Here is a 19,363-nt window from a genome sequence, read left to right as displayed (position 1 = left end):
ATAAGGTTAATAGATGTCTTCACCAATTATAACATATATCCTAGTTGTTACAGATGTCAGATCAGCTTATACATGAGGTATAAAATAGGCTGGCTCATAAACTGGTTTAATCAAATCTTATTCAGGTGAGTTATGTCCTTCAAAGCAGTTTTTGGGGGTGCCACCATCTTTTACCAACCCAATACATTTCAATCTTCTAATCTCGTTCCTCTTTCTCAAGTTACAAGGAAGAGGTGCAGCATCCTGTAACAGTTCTCCCAATACGTTTATGCCTTTTTCTGAGCATAATGTTTATATGGTTTTTTTTATTTGTCAGTCTGTTTGGGGTTATCTGATTTGACTAGTAAATTTTAAAAGATCATGGATTGTATGGATGTCACCTGCAGGTTTGGGATTGATGTTAAGTGATTATACTTTGCTACCTCACATATTTTCTTCCTTCACTTTTCTGTGCCATTTCCATTTGTTTGATGTACTTACAATAATCTCTGTTGACATTTGAAGGATAGAAGCAAATGCCACTTTAAAGCTTCCTCCGTGCAGATGAGATGATGATAATAATACAACAAATTTTCAGGACTTGCATGGAGAAGTCAAAGCCCTTCACAGACATTAACTCATTCATCTTTACAGCAGCTGCATTAGAGATAACTGTGGACAGGTATTATTGGCATTTTGCACATAGATGCTGAGGTCACCTAAGGAACGTCCAGCAAAAGCCATAGCATATTATAGTGGAAAATCCAACCCTGTTTTCAGGGCTGGCACTGAGGCCAGCAGCACAAGATGACTTGCCCAGTGTTCTACAGCCAGTCGGCAGCAAATTGGGATGGTGTTTGCCATATATAGCCATCATTCTCCCACTTGTGTGAATGTTTTGGGGGCATGCCAGCATCCACAGGTGGCAAGGCAGGGCCCCAGGAGGTGAAGGAAACAGAGCAAAGTAAATCAACTCAGAGCAACCTTTGGACAGACTAGCATCCCCGTCTTTGCATGTGCATTTAAATCTGATACAGACTTTTCACACTGATCATTTTTGGCCAGCTCTACACAGATCATTCATTTTGCCACTAATAATGATGTAAATAGGTCACATTTTATGGATTCGGACTGCCCTGTTTATTTCATAAACCCAGTAAGTTTTTTGTGTTTTTGTTTTTGTTTTTTGATTTTCCCTAAAAACAGCTCTGATGGACTCTTTAACTGCAACATGGGACCTGGGAGTAGAATTAGTGCTAATGATATAACACATCTTCTTTCTAACAAAGAAAAATAATAACAAATTTTGTTTGCTTTGGAGAAGCCTGAACATTTGAGAGTGCTAATGCTGGGAGATGTTTTCTAACTGGCCTATAATTAGCTTTGATTCCTCCAAGCAGCAGCGTTTTCTTGGTCTGATTGTTTTTCGGACAGCAGGCTGAGACATAGCACAGGAAATGTGAAGATGGAAGAATAATTGAACATCAGAAGCCTTCTAATGACTGCCAGCCCTGATCCAAGGGCAAGGAGGATGTGTGACTTGTGAGAGATGAAGATAAATGCAGCCACTTTCAAACAGAATTATAAGAGCCCTTCCTTAGACACCTGAGTTCAAGAAAGGATTAGTTGTCAAGATAGAGGGGTGACCGGTGAGTGCTCACCTTGGGAGGAGTCTTTGGCAGATCAGGATTTTGAGAGATAATGTCCTAAAAGAAAGCAAAGCTGAGGACTTGTTATCAGAGCCTGCATAACAATGAATAAGTCTCCTCTTAACCATTTTCCCAGGCACTAAGACGTTCTGGTACATAATTTGGGTTAATTTTCAGGTCCGCCTGCATCAGTAAGTGTAAGTAGAGGCTATCCTTGGTGAGCTTCAATAAGTTGACAAAGGAAGGACTCTTTCCCACATACCAGGCTGAGCGCTCTGCATCTCTCTTAGGCTCTTCCAAGAAGCTGTGATGCAGGTATCACTGGCCAGGTGACTTCTCCTAAATTTGGCATGCATTTTTTTCAATTAGGATTTATTTTAATGCACTTCAAATCAGTGAGCATTTCTTGCTTTCCTTTTTTTTTTATTGGCATATAATCGCTTTACAGTGTTGTGTTAGTTTCTGCTGTACAGTGACGTGAATCAGCTCTATGTCTACCTATATCCCCTCCCACTTGGACCTCCCTTCCACCCCCTCCCCCCATCTTACCCATTTAGGTCATCACAGAGCACTTGAGCTGAGCTTCCTGTGCTTTATAGCATGTTCCCACTAGCTGTCTACTTTACACATGATAGTGGCATCACTTCAGTTTGGGGGGAATCAAGGTGAACAAGACAAAAAACACTTTCCGTCCACAAGTTCTTAGCCTATTTCCCAAATTTTTGTCCAAATTTTAATATTGAATTTTAATGTTGAAACATTTCAAACCTACAGAAAATTTTAATAATACAGCAAAATCTATACTCTTTTCACCCAGATTTATTAGCTGTTAACATTCTTCTATATTTCCATTTCTCTGTGTGTGTATTTAGCTTTCTGAACCGGTTGAGACTATGCTGAATACATGATATTTAACCCCTGAAATTCTTCAGTTTGTACCTCCTAAAAGAAATTTTTCCTACAAAACTATGGTGCTATTATCTATTCCAAAAAAATAACACTGATAGAACAGTGTTATGCAGTCTATATTCATAGTCCTTAATTCTCCCTGTAATGCTCTTTATAACTTTTTTAAAATCTACTAAAAAAACCATGCATTGTTTTTAGTTGTCATGTCTGTTTAGTCTCTTTTAATGCAGAAAATCTCTTTTCAGTCTTCCTTGACACTGACACTTTTGAATAGCTCAGGCCTGCTAACTTGTCAAGCACTTCACATTCTGCGTTGGTCTGATAGTTTCCCCATGATTATATTCAGCTTAAGCCTTTTTGGCAAAAATTATTACAATAAATGATGTTGTATTCATCCCTTCATCATATCAGAAGGCACATAATGTCAGTTTGTCCTTTTACTGGTGATGCTAAGCTTGATCATTTGGTTAAGATGATATTATTATTTTCATTAAAAGTACTACATGGAGTGTTAGTTGGAGACTGTCAATACCTTGCTCCCCAACATTTCACCCTGCGGCTTTAGCATCCATTGATGTTCCTTGCTTGAACCAATTATTACACTGGAAGCTGCAAAATGGTGCCTTGCTGATATTCTAATTCTGTTGCTCATTCCTTTAGTAGTTGGCAGTCTTCTGTAAAGGAGAGATTTTCCTCTCTCCACATGTCTTCGGGGATTCTATTTATTACGGAATGTGTTATTTGCATCACTCTCAGTATTCTTCTCTATCTCAAAGTGCCCTAAATTTTTTTGATCACTCTTGCTTTCTGAAACAAGGTGTTTCAGACTCACCCTGTACTTTGCCTGCCATAGAAGAGGGGTCTAAATGGCTAACTTTTAATACAATGTATATTCCAAGGAAGCAATCAAGCCATTTATAAATGGAAAAGAATTATTAATTCAGCCCATAGTGGGATATAGAATCAAAGAGAGATGTACAGACTAGAAGATAATATTTGACTTTAGCCTTGAAGGATACAACAAGCATAGAAAAGACTGGATAAGTTGCAAAAGGAGGGGAGATAGCAAAACTTTTCACGGGGATAGGAAGTTCCTGATCTTTTTTTACTTTTTAGTTGAAAAAAGTATTTTAATAGTCCCTTCAGATAATTTTATATTGGGATATAGCTGATTTACAATGTTATATTAGTTTCAGGTGTATAGCAAAGTGATTCAGTTATACATATATCCATTCTTTTTCAGATTCTTTTCCCATATAGGTTATCACAGAGTATTGTGGTGAGTTCCCTGTGCTATATAGTAGGTCCTTGTTGATTATCTATTTTATATATAATAGTGTGTGTATGTTAATCCCAAACTCCTAATTTATCCCTCCCCCACCTTTCCCTTTGGTAACTATAAGTTTGTTTCCAGAGTCTGTGAGTCTGTTTCTGTTTTGTAGATAAGTTCATCTGTATCATCTTTTTAGATTCCATGTATAAGTGATATCATATGATATCTGTCTTTGTTTGACTTCACTTAGTATGATAATCTCTAGGTCCATCCATGTCCCTGCAAATGACATTATTTTGTTCTTTTTTATGGCTGAGTAATACTCCATTGTATTTATGTACCACATCTTTTTTATCCATTCCTCTGTCGATGGACATTTAGGGTGCTTCCATGTCTTGGCTATTGTAAACAGTGCTGCTATAAACATTAGGGTGCATGTATCTTTTCAAATTATGGTTATCTCCAGATATATGCCCAGGAGTGGGATTGCTAGATCATATTGTAGTTCTATTTTTAGTTTTTTAAGGAACCTCCATACTGTTCTCCATAGTGGTTGTACCAATTTACATTCCCACCAACAGTGTAGGAGGGTTCCCTTTTCTCCACATCCTCTCCAGCATTTATTGTTTGTAGACTTTTTGATGATGGTCATTCTGACTGGTGTGAGGTGATGCCTCATTCTAATTTTGATTTGCATTTCTCTAATAATTAGTGTCATGGAGCATCTTTTCACGTGCTTTTTGGCTATCTGTATATCTTCTTTGGAGAAATGTCTATTTAGATCTTCTGCCCATTTTTGGATTGGGTTGTTTGTTTTGATACTGAGCTGTGTGAGCTCTTTCTATATTTTGGAGATTAACCCCTTGTCAGTCACTTCATTTGCAAATATTTTCTGCCATTCTCTGGGTTGTCTTTTCATCTTGTTTATGATTTCCTTTGCTGTGCAAAAGCTTTTAAGTTTAATTAGGTCCCACTTGTTTATTTTTGTTTTTATTTTCATTACTCTAGGAGGTGGGTCAAAAGGACCTTGCTGTGATTTATGTCATAGAGTGTTCTGCCTAGGTTTTCCTCTAAGAGTTTTGTAGTATCTGGTCTTACATTTAGGTTTATTAAGGGAATAGCAAGTAGCATGGGGTGGCTGGCAAGTAGGTTATAGGGGAAGAACTAGATGATGAAGGGCCTTAATGTCAGGCCATGATGTTTAGGGTGGGGGGCAGGGAGGTTATAGGCAACTGGAGTCCATGAGTTATTCTTTCACATGAGAGAGACATGATCAGACAAGGCATTTAGAGGAGTGGGAAGGAGCGGTGACGATTTGGGGTAAGGAGTACAATTAAAGGACTATCTGCTACATGTCCAGGAAGGAGTCATGATATTCCTTACAGGATGTATTGATAATATATATCCTATTAGTAATTTTATGTTAGGTTTGTTTAAATTTTGCAGTTTCAGGGTTTTTTTCTACAGTTTTGCTACCTATTTTTAAACTTTCAACTTGAAGCGCAGAGGACTCAGTCTGTCTCACTGCTGAGCACATGTTAAGTATCTGAGTGTTTCTGGATCCATTCCTATAATAAGGGGAAATCATTTCAAATGGATTTGATATGCTTACTTTAAATGTAATAGTACCTTTATAACATGAGACTCTTATCACTCCGTATCTGCAGATGAAATGAAAATCAGTATCTGTATAATTAAATAATGTTCCTCTGCAGAAACAGATAACTGAATCTTAAATATAGTTCCCACTTCAGTAACCTAGAATCTGTACTGTCTAATCAATACAGTAAATTTGCTATTTATTGTTCTTCAACACTTAAAATGTGACTTGTCCAAATTAAGATATGCGGTAAGTATATATACATACCAGATTTCAAAGACTTAGTATGAAAAAGTAAAACATCTCGATAAGACATGTTAAAGTGATAATATTTTAGGTATACTGGATTAAATTAATATAAAATGGCTCACTCTCAGCACTTTTATTCAACATAGTGATGGAAGTCCTAGCCAGAACAATTAATTAGGTAAGAAAAAAAAGGCATCCGACTTGGAAAGGAAAAAGTAAAACTGTTACTATTTGCAGATGACATGATCATTACATGGAGAAAACCCTAAGACTTCACCAAAAAACTGTTAGAACTAATAAATGAATTCAGTAAAGTTGTAGGATACAAAAATCAATATAAAAAAATTTATTCTGCTCCCATGTACTAATAATGAACTATCAGAAAGAGGAATTAAGAAAATCTCATTTACAATTTCATAAAAAATTAAATACCTAGAAATAAACTTAACCAAGGAGGTGAAAGATCTCTACACTGAAGACTATAAGACATTGTTAAAAGAAGTTGAAGACTAAAATAAATCAAAAGATATTCCACACTCATGGATTGGAAGAATATTGTTAAAATGTTCATACTACTCAGGGAGTGCAATGAATCTACAGATCTTTCTAGCAAAATTCCAGTGGCATTTTTCACAAACATGGAACAATCATAAAATTTGTATGGAACCACAAAAGACCTTGAATTGCCAAAGCAATCTTAGGAACAAAGCTGGGGGAGGACCTGCAAGATGGCAGAGCAGTAAGACATGGAGATCACCTTCCTCCCCACAAATACATCAGAAATGCATCTGTATGTGGAACAACTCCTACAGAACACCTACTGAACGTTGGCAGAAGACCTCAGGCTTCCCAAAAGGCAAAAATCTCCCCACATACCTGGGTAGGGCAAAAGAAAAAAGGAAAAACAGAGACAAAAGAATAGGGATGGGACCTGCACCTCTGGGAGGGAGCTATGAAGGGGAAAAGTTTCCACACACTAGGAAGCCCCTTCACTGGCAGAGACGGGGAGGGAGGGGCGCAGGGGGGGAAGCTTGGAGCCACAGAGGAGAGCGCAGCAACAGGGGTGCAGAGGGCAAAGCAGAGAGATTCTTGCACAGAGGATCGATGCCGACCAGCACTCACCAGCCCGAGAGGCTTGTTTGCTTACCCACTGGAGCAGATGGGGGCTAGGAGCTGAGGCTCTGGCTTTAGATGTCAGACCACAGGGAGAGGACTGGGGTTGGCTGCATGAACACAGCCTGAAGGGGGCTAGTGCTCCATAGCTAGCTAGGAGGGAGTCTGGGAAAAAGTCTGGAACTGCCGAAGAGGCAAGAGACCATTGTTTTGGGGTGCACAAGGAGAGGGGATTCAGAGCACCGCCTAAACGAGCTCCAGAGATGGGTGTGAGCCGTGGCTATCAGTGCAGACACCAGAGATGGCATGAAACACTAACACTGCTGCTGCCGCCACCAAGAAGCCTGTGTGCGAGCACAGGTCACTATCCACACCTCCCTTCCCAGGAGCCTGTGCAGGCCACCAATGCCAGGGTCCCATGATCCAGGGACAACTTCCCCAGGAAAACACACAGCATGCCTCAGGCTGCTGCAACGTCACGCCGGCCTCTGCCGCCGCAGGCTCACCCTGCATTCCGTACGCCTCCCTCCCCACAGCCTGAGTGAGCCAGAGCCCCCTAATCAGCTGCTCCTTTAACCCTGTCCTGTCTGGGTGAAAAACAATCACCCTCAGGCGACCTACACGCAGAGGCAGGGCCAAATCCAAAGCTGAACCCAGGGAGCCGTGCGAACAAAGAAGAGAGGGAAATCTCTCCCAGCAGCCTCAGGAGCACCAGATTAAATCTCCACAGTCAACTCGATGTACCTGTATCTGTGGAATACCTGAACAGACAACAAATCATCCCAAAACTGAGGCAGTGGACTTTGGGAGCAGCTGTAGACTTGGGGTTTGCTTTGTGTCTAATTTGTTTCTAGTTTTATGTTTATCTTAGTTTAGTATTTAGAGCTTATTATCATTGGTAGATTTGTTTATTGATTTTGTTGCTCTCTTTTATTTTGTTATATCTATATATTATTAACTTTTTCTCTTTGAGTGTGTATGTGTATGCTTTTGTGTGATTTTGTCTGTATAGGTTCACTTTTACCATCTGTCCTAGGGTTCTATCTGTCCAATTTTTTTAGTATAGTTTTTACTGCTTGTTATCATTGGTGGATTTGTATATTGGTTTGGTTGCTCTATTCTTTTTATTTTTAATTTTTAATTTTTAAATTTTTTATTTTAATAACTATTTTTTCCTTCTTTCTTCTTTTCTTTTCTCCCTTTTCTTCTGAACTGTGTGGCTGACAGGGTCTTGCTGCTCCGCCCGGGTGTCAGACATGAGCCTCTGACGTGGGAGAGCCAAGTTCAGGACATTGCTCCACCACAAACCTCCCAGCCCCTCATAATATCAGTCGGCAAGAGTTCTCCCAGAGATCTCCATCTCAATGCTAAGACCCAGCTCCACTTCAACGACCAGCAAGCTCCAGTGCTAGACACCCCATGCCAAACAACTAGCAGGAAAGGAACACAACCCTACCCATTAGCAGAGAGGCTGCCTAAAATCACAATAAGATCACAGACACCCCAAAACACACTACTGGACACGGTCCTGCCCACCAGAAAGACGAAATCCAGCCTCATCCACCGCAACACAGGCACCAGTCCCCTCCACCAGGAAGCCAACACAACCCACTGAACCAACCTTACCCATTGGGGGCAGACACCAAAAACAACAGGAACTACAAACCTACAGCCTGTGGAAAGGAGACCCCAAACACAGTAAGGTAGGCAAAATGAGAAGACAGAGAAACACACAGCAGATGAAGGAGCAAGGTAAAAACCCACCAGACCTAACAAATGAAGAGGAAACAGACACTCTACCTGAAAAAGTATTCATAGTAATGATAGTAAGAGGATCCAAAATCTTGGAAATAGAATGGAGAAAATATAAGAAACGTTTAAAAAGGACCTAAAAGAACTAAATAGCAAACAAACAATGATAAACAACACAATAAATGAAATTAAACATACTCTAGAAGGAATCAATAGCAGAATAACTGAGACAGAAGAACGGATGAGTAACCTGGAAGATAAAATAGTGGAAATAACTATTGCAGAGCAGAATAAAGAAAAAAGAATGAAAAGAATTGAGGACAGTCTCAGAGACCTCTGGGACAACATTAAATCCACCAACATTCAAATTACAGGGGTCCCAGAAGAAGAAGAGAAAAAGAAAGGGGCTGAGAATATACTTGAAGAGATTATACTTGAAAACTTCCCTAATACGGGAAAGAAAATAGTCAATCAAGTCCAGGAAGCACAGAGAGTTCCATACAGGATAAATCCAAGGAGAAACATGCCAAGACACATATTAATCAAACTATCAAAAATTAAATACAAAGAAAAATATTAAAAGCAGCAAGGGAAACGCAATAAATAGCATACAAGGGAATCCCCATAAGGTTAACAGCTGATCTTTCAGCAGAAACTCTGCAAGCCAGAAGGGAGTGGCAGGACATATTTAAAGTGATGAAGGAGAAAAACTTGCAACCAAGATTACTCTACCCAGCAAGGATCTCATGCAGATTTGATGGAGAAATTAAAACATTTACAGACAAGCAAAAGCTGAGAGAGTTCAGCACCACAAAACCAGCTTTACAACAAATGCTAAAGGAACTTCTCTAGGCAAGAAACACAACAGAAGGAAAAGACCTACAATAACGAACCCAAAACAATTAAGAAAATGGTAATAGGAGCATACATATCGATAATTACCTTAAATGTAAATGGATTAAATGCTCCAACCAAAAGACATAGACTAGCTGAACGGTTACAAAAACAAGACCCATATAAATGCTGTCTACAAGAGACCCACTTCAGACCTAGGGGCACATACAGACTGAAAGTGAGGGGATGGAAAAAGATATTCCATGCAAATGGAAATCAGAAGAAAGCTGGAATGGCAATTCTCATATCAGACAAAATTGACTTTAAAATAAAGACTATTACAAGAGACAAAGAAGGACACTACCTAATGATCAAGGGATTGATCCAAGAAGAAGATATAACAATTGTAATATTTATGCACCCAGCATAGGAGCACCTCAATACATAAGGTAAATGCTAACAGCCATAAAGGGGAAATCGACAGTAACACAATCATAGTAGGGGACTTTACCACCCCACTTTCACCAGTGGACAGATCAATCATCCAAAATGAAAATAAATAAAAACAAGCTTTAAATGACACGTTAAACAAGGTGGACTTAGTTGATATTTATAGGACATTCCATCCAAAAACAGCAAAATACACTTTCTTCTCAAGTGCTCATGGAACATTCTCCAGGACAGACCATATCTTAGGTCCCAAATCAAGCCTTGGTAAATTTTGAAACTTGAAGTCATATCAAGTATCTTTTCTGACTACAATACTGTAAGACTAGATATCAGTTACAGGAAAAAAAACTGTAAAAAATACACACACATGGAGGCTAAACAACACACAAGTAAATAACCAAGAGATCACTGAAGAAATCAAAGAAATCAAAAAATACCTAGAAACAAATGACAATGAAAACACAATGACCCAAAGCCTATGGGATGCAGCAAAATCAGTTCTAAGAGGGAAGTTTATAGCAATACAATCCTACCTCAAGAAATAAGAAACATCTCAAATAAACAACCTAACCTTACACCTAAAGCAATTAGAGAAAGAGGAACCAAAAAACGCACAGTTGGCAGGAGGAAAGAAATCATAATGATCAGATCAGAAATAAATGAAAAAGAAATGAAGGACACAATAGCAAAGATCAATAAAACTAAAAGCTGGTTCTTTGAGAGATAAACAAAATTAATAAACCATTAGCCAGACTCATCAAGAAAAAAAGGGAGAAGACTCAAATCAATAGAATTAGAAATGAAAAAGGAGAAGTAACAACTGACACTGCAGAAATACAAAGGATCATGAGAGATTACTACAAGCAACTCTATGCCAATAAAATGGACAACCTGGAAGAAATGGACAAATTCTTAGAAAAGCACAGCCTTCTGAGACTTAACCAGGAAGAAACAGAAAATATAAACAGACAAATCACAAGCACTGAAATTGAAACTGTGATTAAAAATCTCCCAACAAACAAAAGCCCAGGACCAGATGGCTTCACAGGCAAATTCTATCAAACATTTAGAGAAGAGCTAACACCTATACTTCTCAAACTCTTCAAAACACGGCAGAGGGAGGAACACTCCCAAACTCATTCTACGAGGCCACCATCACCCTGATACCAAAACCAGACAAAGATGTCACAAAGAAAGAAAACTACAGGCCAATATCACCAATGAACATAGATGCAAAAATCCTCAACAAAATATTAGCAAACAGAATCTAGCAGCACATTAGAAGGATCATACACCATGATAAAGTGGGGTTTATTCCAGGAATGCAAGGATTCTTCAATATATGCAAATCAATCAATGCGATACCCCATAGTAACAAATTGAAGAATAAAAACCATATGAGCATCTCAATAGATGCAGAGAAAGCTTTCAACAAAATTCAACACCGATTTATGATAAAAACTCTCCAGAAAGGAGGCATAGAGGGTACTTACCTCAACATAATAAAGGCCATATATGACAAACCCACAGCCAACATCGTTCTCAATGATGAAAAACTGAAACCATTTCCACTAAGATCAGGAACAAGACAAGGTTGCCCACTCTCATTCAACATAGTTTTGGAAGTTTTAGCCACAGCAATCAGAGACGAAAAAGAAAGAAAAAGAATCCAAATCGGGAAAGAAATAAAACTGTCACTGTTTGCCGATGACATGATACTATACATACAGAATCCTAAAGATGCCACCAGAAAATTACTAGAGCTAACCAATGAATTTGATAAAGTAGCAGGATGCAAAATTAATGCACAGAAATCTCTTACATTCCTATACATTAATGATGAAAAATCTGAAAGAGAAATTAAGAAAACACTCCCATTTACCATTGCAACAAAAAGAATAAAATACCTAGGAATAAATCTACCTAAGGAGACAAAAGACCTGTATGCAGAATAGTATAAGACACTGATGAAAGAAATTAAAGATGATACAAACAGATGGAGAGATATACCATGTTCTTGGATTGGAAGAATCAACATTGTGAAAATGCCTATACTACCCAAAGCAATCAGCAGAGTCAATGCAATCCCTAACAAACAACCAATGGCATTTTTCACAGAACTAGAACAAAAAATTTCACAATTTGTATGGGAGCACAAAGGACCCCAAATAGCCAAAGCAATCTTGAGAAAGACAAATGGAGCTAGAGGAATCAGGCTCCCGGACTTCAGACTATACTACGAAGCTACAGTAATCAAGACAGTATGGTACTGGCACAAAAACAGAAAGATAGATCAATGGAACAGGATAGAAAGCCCAGAGATAAACCCATGCACATATGGTCACCTTATCTTTGTTAAAGGAGGCAAGAATATATAATGGAGAAAAGACAGCCTCTTCAATAAGTGGTGCTGAGAAAACTGGACAGCTACATGTAAAAGAATGAAATTAGAACACTCCCTAACAGCATACACTAAACTAAACTCAAAATGGATTAAAGACTTAAATGTAAGGCCAGACACTATAAAACCCTTAGAGGAAAACCTAGGCAGAATGCTCTATGAAATAAATCACAGCAAGATCCTTTTTGACCCACCTCCTAGAGAAATGGAAATAAAAACAAAAATTAAAAAATGGGAGCTAATGAAACTTAAAAGCTCTTGCACAGCAAAGGAAACCATAAAGAAGACGGAAAGACAACCCTCAAAATGGGAGAAAATATTTGCAAATGAAGCAACTGACAAAGATTAATCTCCAAAATATACAAGCAACTCATGCAGCTCAATATCAAAGAAACAAACAACCCAATCCAAAAATGGGCAGAAGACCTAAATAGACATTTCTCCAAAGAAGATATACAGATTGCCAACAAACACATGAAAGGATGCTCAACATCAGTAATCATGAGAGAAATGCAAATCAAAACTACAATGAGGTATCACCTCACAGTGGTCAGAATGGCCATCAAAAAATCTACAAACAGTAAATGCTGGAGAGGGTGTGGAGAAAAGGGAACCCTCTTGCTCTGTTGGTGGGAATGTAAATTGATACAGCCACTATGGAGAACAGTATGGAGGTTCCTTAAAAAACTACAAATAGAACTACCATACAATGCAGCAATCCCACTACTGGGCATAGACCCTGAGAAAACCATAATTCAAAAAGAGTCATGCACCACAACGTTCATTGCAGCACTATTTACAATAGCCAGGGCATGGAAGCAACCTAAGTGTCCATCAACAGATGAATGGATAAAGAAGATGTGGCATATATATACAATGGAATATTACTCAGCCATAAAAAGAAACGAAATTGAGTTACTTGTGGTGAGGTGGATGAACCTAGTGTCTGTCATACAGAGTGAAGTAAGTTAGAAAGAGAAAAACAAATACCATATGCCAGCACATATATATGGAATCCGAAAAACAAAAAGTGCTGAAGAACCTAGGGGCAGGGCAGGAATAAAGATGCAGACATAGAGAATGGACTTGAGGACACGGGGAGGGGGAAGGGTAAGCTGAGACGAAGTGAGAGAGTGGCATGGACATCTGTACACTACCAAATGTAAAACAGATAGCTAGTGGGAAGCTGCCACATAGCACAGGGAGATCAGCTCAGTGCTTTGTGACTACCTAGAGGGGTGGGATATGGAGGGTGGGAGGGAGGCGCAAGAGGGAGGGGATATGGGGATATATGTATATGTATAGCTGATTCACTTTGTTATACAGCAGCAACTAACACAGCAATATAAAGCAATTTTACTCCCATAAAAATGCTTAAGAGGGCTTCCCTGGTGGTGCAGTGGTTGAGAGTCTGCCTGCCGATGCAGGGGATGCGGGTTCGTGCCCTGGTCTGGGAAGATCCCACATGCCACGGAGCAGCTAGGCCCGTGAGCCATGGCCGCTGAGCCTGCGCGTCCGGAGCCTGTGCTCCGCAATGGGAGAGGCCACAACAGTGAGAGGCCCGCATACCGCAAAAAAAAAAAATGCTTAAGAAAAAATGAACAAAGCTGGAGGAATCATGCTTCCTGATTGTAAACTATATTTCAAATAAAAGAAGACACATAGGTCAAGTGGAACCAAACAGCCCAGAAATAAACCCATGCATATATGGTCAATTAATTTTCAACAAAAAAGACAAAAATATACAATGGAGAAAGGGCAATCCCCTCAACAAATGGTGTTGGGAAAACGAGATGTACACATGCAAAAAGAGGGAAACTAGACCTCTATCTTACACCATACCCAAAAATGAACTGAAAATGGATTAAAGATTTTAACATAAGACCTGAACCATAAAACTCCTAGAAGGAAACATACGGAAAAAGCTCCTTGCCATCCACTCTGCAGTGATTTGATTTGACCCCCAAAGGAAAGGCAACAAAAGCAAAAAAGTAATAAGTGGGACTTCATTGAACTAAGAAGCCTCTGTGCAGGAAAGGAAGCCATCTTCTGCAAAGGAAACCATCAACAAAATTGAAAATCAACCTACTAAAAGGGAGAAAATGTTTGCCAATATATCAGATAAGGAATTAATATCCAAAATATATAAAGCAATAGCATAAAAAAAATACAATAGCAAAAAAAAATTTAAAAATGGGCAGAGGATCTGAATAGACTTTTTTTCCATAGAAGATACATACAGATGGACAACTGGTACATGAAAATGTGCTCAGCCTCACTAATCATCAGGGAAATGCACATCAAAACCACCTCACACCTGTTAGCATGGCTATTATCAAAAAGACAAGATAACAAGTGCTGTGAAGGCTGTAGAGAGAAGGAACCCTCGTGCACTGTTGGTGGGAATGTAAATTGGTGCAGCCACTGTGGAGAACAGTAGGGAGGTTCCTCAAAAAATTGAAAACAGAACTTCTATCTAACCCAGCAATCCCCCTTCTGGGTATTTATCCAAAGGAAACGAAAATGCTAACTTGAAAGGATTATCTGTGCCCCCATGTTCACTGCAGTATTATTTACAATAGCCAAGACATGGAAACAACTTTAAGAACTTTAAGTGTCCATCAGTGGATGAATGGATAAAGAAAATGTGAGATTGTGTAAATACACACACCCACACAGGAATATTACTTGGCCATAAAAAAGAAGGAAACCTTACCATCTGCAGCAACATGGACGGACTCTGAGGGCTTTATGCTAAGTGAAGTAAGTCAGACAGAGAAAGACAAACACAGGATGATCTGATATATATGTGGAATGTCTCATAGATACAAAGAACATACTGGTGATTGCCAGAAGTGGGGGGTGAGAGGGTGGAAGAAATGAGTAAAGGTGATCACAAGGTACAAACTTCCAGTTATAAAATAAATAAGTCATGGGGATGTGATATACAGCATGATGACTATAGTTAATAACACTGAACTGAATATTTGAAACTTGCTAAGAGAGTAGATGCTGCATGTACTCTACACCTTTAAACTAGAAATAGTTTGACTTTCTGCCTTTAAGAAAATGAAAACGCAATATAGCAATTTAATTTTTGAAAAGTTTCAAGTCTAAATGCTGTTTTATAGGATACAATTTTAATAGTAATAATCCTGCCAGGAGTTTCTATTTTAAAGTGTAAATTAGCAATTTTTAAATAGAAAGTTTGTCTCATGTATATACATACAAAGACATTTTTAAGATCTCTAGTTCAAAAAATTAAAATTGTAAAGACCAGTCACAGTGAACTGATTTTAGAGGTAGTATGGTTTGCTTTAATGCTAACGAAATCTGAGTCACATTTTCTTAACGTATAGCCATTACTCCAACAAGGCTAAGCATCTTCAGAGAATAATTGATGGATGTAGAGCATACAGTGGTTCCATTATGTTGAAGTAGTTAATGATGTCCAGTAAGTCTAATTAACTCCTAGAACTTAACCTAATATTCCAGGATGGTAGGGAACCTTGGGATTCAGCATAATAGGCTTATTAAACACGTATCTGTGTGGTAGAAACAGTACTACGTTAAGTCTTAGAGTGGTTTTATCAGTCTCACTAAGTCATCCACTTAGCCTACTCTGTCAGGCTGTTGACAGTCTATACTTCAGGGAAACAGACCAGCATCAATTCTCTTTTTAGAGCTCCTCAAAGTATTGCTTTAACCTCCCATAGTAACATGTGTCTAACAACTTTTGTGATCATCATAGCCTGTGGATTTAACCTCTCTGAGCTTCCTTTTCCTCATCTGTAAACTACAGATAAAAGCCTGCTGTACCTTGAACACTGTAAGTACTCAGATAATGTCTTGAATGAATGAGCATTACTCCATCCCAAATACCACCTCTTTGAGTAGCATCTCCCAGACAAAGTTTGTTCACTCCCTTCTCGTTTACTCTTTGTTTTGTTGATTTTTAGATACATTTGCATTACCTTTTAAATAATTTATTTATTTTTATAAGATAACCAGTGTCCATCCACAGATTCTTGGGAAGCCAGGCCTCTGGGGGATTCCTCCCCATTCCACTAGAATATACAGACCATTCCAGCTCCATCCTTATTAGCTCCTGCCTCCTGCTTCCATCCTATCCACTGAATTGGACTATATATACGTCTTCACCTTTTACTAAAATGTGAAGTCCTTGAAAGCAGACACACTCATGTTTGTATCCTTAATGCCAGCACAGGGTATAACCTTCATAAATATCTGTCAAACAAATGAGTTTGCACATGTATGCAGATGACACCTGAAATGATTTTAAGCATCACACATAACCTAGCCTGGCAAAGTTTATCTCATTCTGTCTCTCAGCTGGCTATAAACTAGTCACTTGAATTAAGGCATTTGCTTATTGTTCAAATCATGACATCTCTCTTTTTTCATTTTAAAAGACTCTTAAGGTAGGAGAGGAAAATCCGATCTACTTTATTGACAGAATAACGGAAGAAAGCAAAAGGGATGGAAATTCCTTGAATACTTACTGTGTGTTAGAATTTTGACTATATAATCCATACAACTTCTCTGTGAAGCAGACATTATTATCCACATTTTGCATATGAGGAAACTGAAGTCAGAAGGTCAAAGAACTGAGTTCATATAGAGCTAGAGAGTGGTAAAGCCAAGGTTTGACCCTAGGTCTGATTTACTAACCTCATCATGACAGGGTTCATAGTTTTTGACAGCAAGATGCCTCCTCTGTAAAAAACACCTGAGCAGAACAATCACACAGGTGCAGAGGGAACAGATGCTTCCTGCTCTTGCTTTCCAATGCTTGAGAGCATCAGAGGCCTCCAAAGTACTCCTTTACACTCTGTCAACCAGTTCAAAAGAGCACAGCCCACTAAACCAGCTTGCAGAGTAAGGTAAGAAGCCAGGACAAATGGCCCTACCTCCCTCCAACTGACAGGAAAAGAGCTGAATACTTGAATTCTACCAATTTGCCAGCCTCTGCTTTGCAGTCTTCAGTCTTTCCAGCTTTGGAGAAAAGCTATAGGACACCACTGAAAGCAATAGAATATTAAGTGCCTAATTCTCAACCTTTCCTTTGGGAAAGAAAATACTTTGAAATAATGGATGAAAATTATAAAATCAGTTTTCATGTTTCTCATAGTTTTAAGTTCTGTTTCTCTAAAATATGAAAAGCTCAGAGTCAGACTATGCCTCTGTGTTCCCTAATATAATTCACATTAAATTTCATTGGAAGAGGAACTTAACCCATCCTCACCAGCCAATATTCTATCATTAGACTACAACTGTCCTTAAAACAAATGATCATGCTTTGAAGCAAATAGATAAGACACAACTTTTATATTCAAACAGAGCAAGCAATTTTAGGTTATGTTTATCACAGATTACACGGTTGCTTATAGTTTTACACATGGCTATCACTTTTATTTTTGTCTATAGTTAAAAACAGGGCTTGATCTGAGTGGTTGTCTCAGAACAACTATGTCTAGCTCTGCTGTACTCTCTGCAAACAAAAATGGAAAAAATCTGAATCTAGATAGGTTCTAAATGTTGAATTGAAAGTAAATGTTCAGCTAGCCAAAGTTTTGGAAGAGTCCTCTGGAGTAGAAATGAAAAAGTAATTTGTGAAGGAGTGACATCATCAAGATGGAAACATAGGTCATTCCCAACTTCAGTCCCCTTCACAAGAAGACCAACTAATAACTATCTATAGACAAGACACCATTGTGAAAATGCTAGAACACAGGAGTGAGGCTGAAGGCACCCCCTGTATCACAGAGAATGAGATAGGACCGCATTAGAAAAGTTAAGAGGAGCAGCTACACTCTGACCACATCACTCCTCCCCCAGGCTGGCTCCCCAGGCCTGCAGTTCCTCCAGGGGAAAAGAAAGTCCAGGTGGACACCCAGCTCCTCCAGCATCATGGGTCATGTCTCAGGATGCCTTCTCAGGTCTTGCCTTATGGGCATCTAAGGGGACTTGGGGACGTGACTGTGACAGAGAAGGGGGAAGGGATTTATAGCAACGAGTCCTCGGATTGTGGCCCTGTTCCTACTCCCAGTGGTGCCCAAGTAGAAGTCCCAACCAGCAGCTCTGATCATCTGCAGAGCCAAGATCGTGGTCCATTCTGACCAGGGAACTTGGCAGGGCACAGATCTGCCTGATTCAGGACTCCAGACAGTGAGCCCTTGCCAGCCATGGAGCCTGTTCTGCCATGCCATCTGGACAGGAAAGCTAATTCATAGCCCCGCCCATTGCTGAATACTGCCTCCAGCCCTACTGACCAGGAAACCTAACCAGAGCTCCTGGGAATCTGTGTAGCCCATCCTGCAACCACAGTTACAGCAGCACTTGAACGGAGAGCCTAGCCAGTGGCCCTGCCCATCTGCAGAGCCAGGATGGTGGCCTGTCAGGCCAGGGAACTTGGTGCATGATTCTGCCTAATTTGGCCCCCAAATAAGAGACGTGTCACCCTTAGAGCCTGTCTAGTGGCTCCGCCCAGGCAGGGAAACTAATTCATAGCCCTACCCGCTGTTAAATACAACCTTCAGCATGCCCAACCAGAAACCTAACCAGGCACATGGGAAACTGTGTAGCCCAGGGGTCCCCAGCCCCTGGGCCGCAGACCCTATTAGGAACTGGGCCGCACAGCAGGTGGGGAGCAGCAGGCCAGCGAGTGAAGCTTCATCTGCTGCTCCCCTTTGCTCCCCGTTGCATCACCGCCTGAACCATCCCCCCACCTCCCGCCCCGGTCCGTGGAAAAATTGTCTTCCACAAAACCAGTCCCCAGTGCCAAAAAGGTTGGGGACCACTGGCATAGCCCATCCTACAGCCCCACTTACAGTGATACCTGAGCAGAGAGCACAACCAGTGGTTCTCACCATTTGCACTGCAAAACCAGCAACTCTGCCTGGCCAGAGAATTTGGCACACAATCCTGCCTGATCTGGCTCCTTAAACAATGGGCTGTGCTGGCCATGGGGTCCATTCTGCTGCCCTGGTCAAGCAAGGAAGCTACATCATAGCCCCAACTACTGCTAAATATAGTACCGAGTCCTGACCATCCAGGAAGCCTGACCAGAGAACCCAGGCAACCACAGAGCCCCATCCAACAGCCTCAGTTGGGCAGAGAACCAAGCCAGCAGT

The 19,363-nt window shown here is 39.8% G+C and overlaps 1 protein-coding gene across 2 annotated transcripts in view; it reads left to right on the top strand.

Moving 5' to 3' along the window:
- TPK1 (thiamin pyrophosphokinase 1) overlaps positions 1-19,363 on the top strand; it is a 336,199-nt gene that overhangs the window by 306,170 nt on the left and 10,666 nt on the right. The window contains exon 9 of one of the 2 annotated variants that reach the window (XM_082631772.1): positions 8,000-9,219. The exons of the other annotated variant lie outside the window; for it this stretch is intronic. Within the exon in view, the coding sequence (XP_082487898.1) occupies positions 8,000-8,040 (41 nt within the window). The 3' untranslated portion in view covers positions 8,041-9,219. Of the gene's footprint in view, positions 1-7,999; positions 9,220-19,363 lie in introns of those variants that run through there. 2 annotated transcript variants of the gene reach the window in all.

The sequence above is a fragment of the Mesoplodon mirus genome, assembly GCF_964341445.2.
Source record: "Mesoplodon mirus genome assembly, chromosome: 9".
Classification (NCBI taxonomy): domain Eukaryota; kingdom Metazoa; phylum Chordata; class Mammalia; order Artiodactyla; family Ziphiidae; genus Mesoplodon; species Mesoplodon mirus.
Note: the sequence above shows the minus strand (reverse complement) of the source record. Positions and strands in the feature narration are given on the sequence as shown.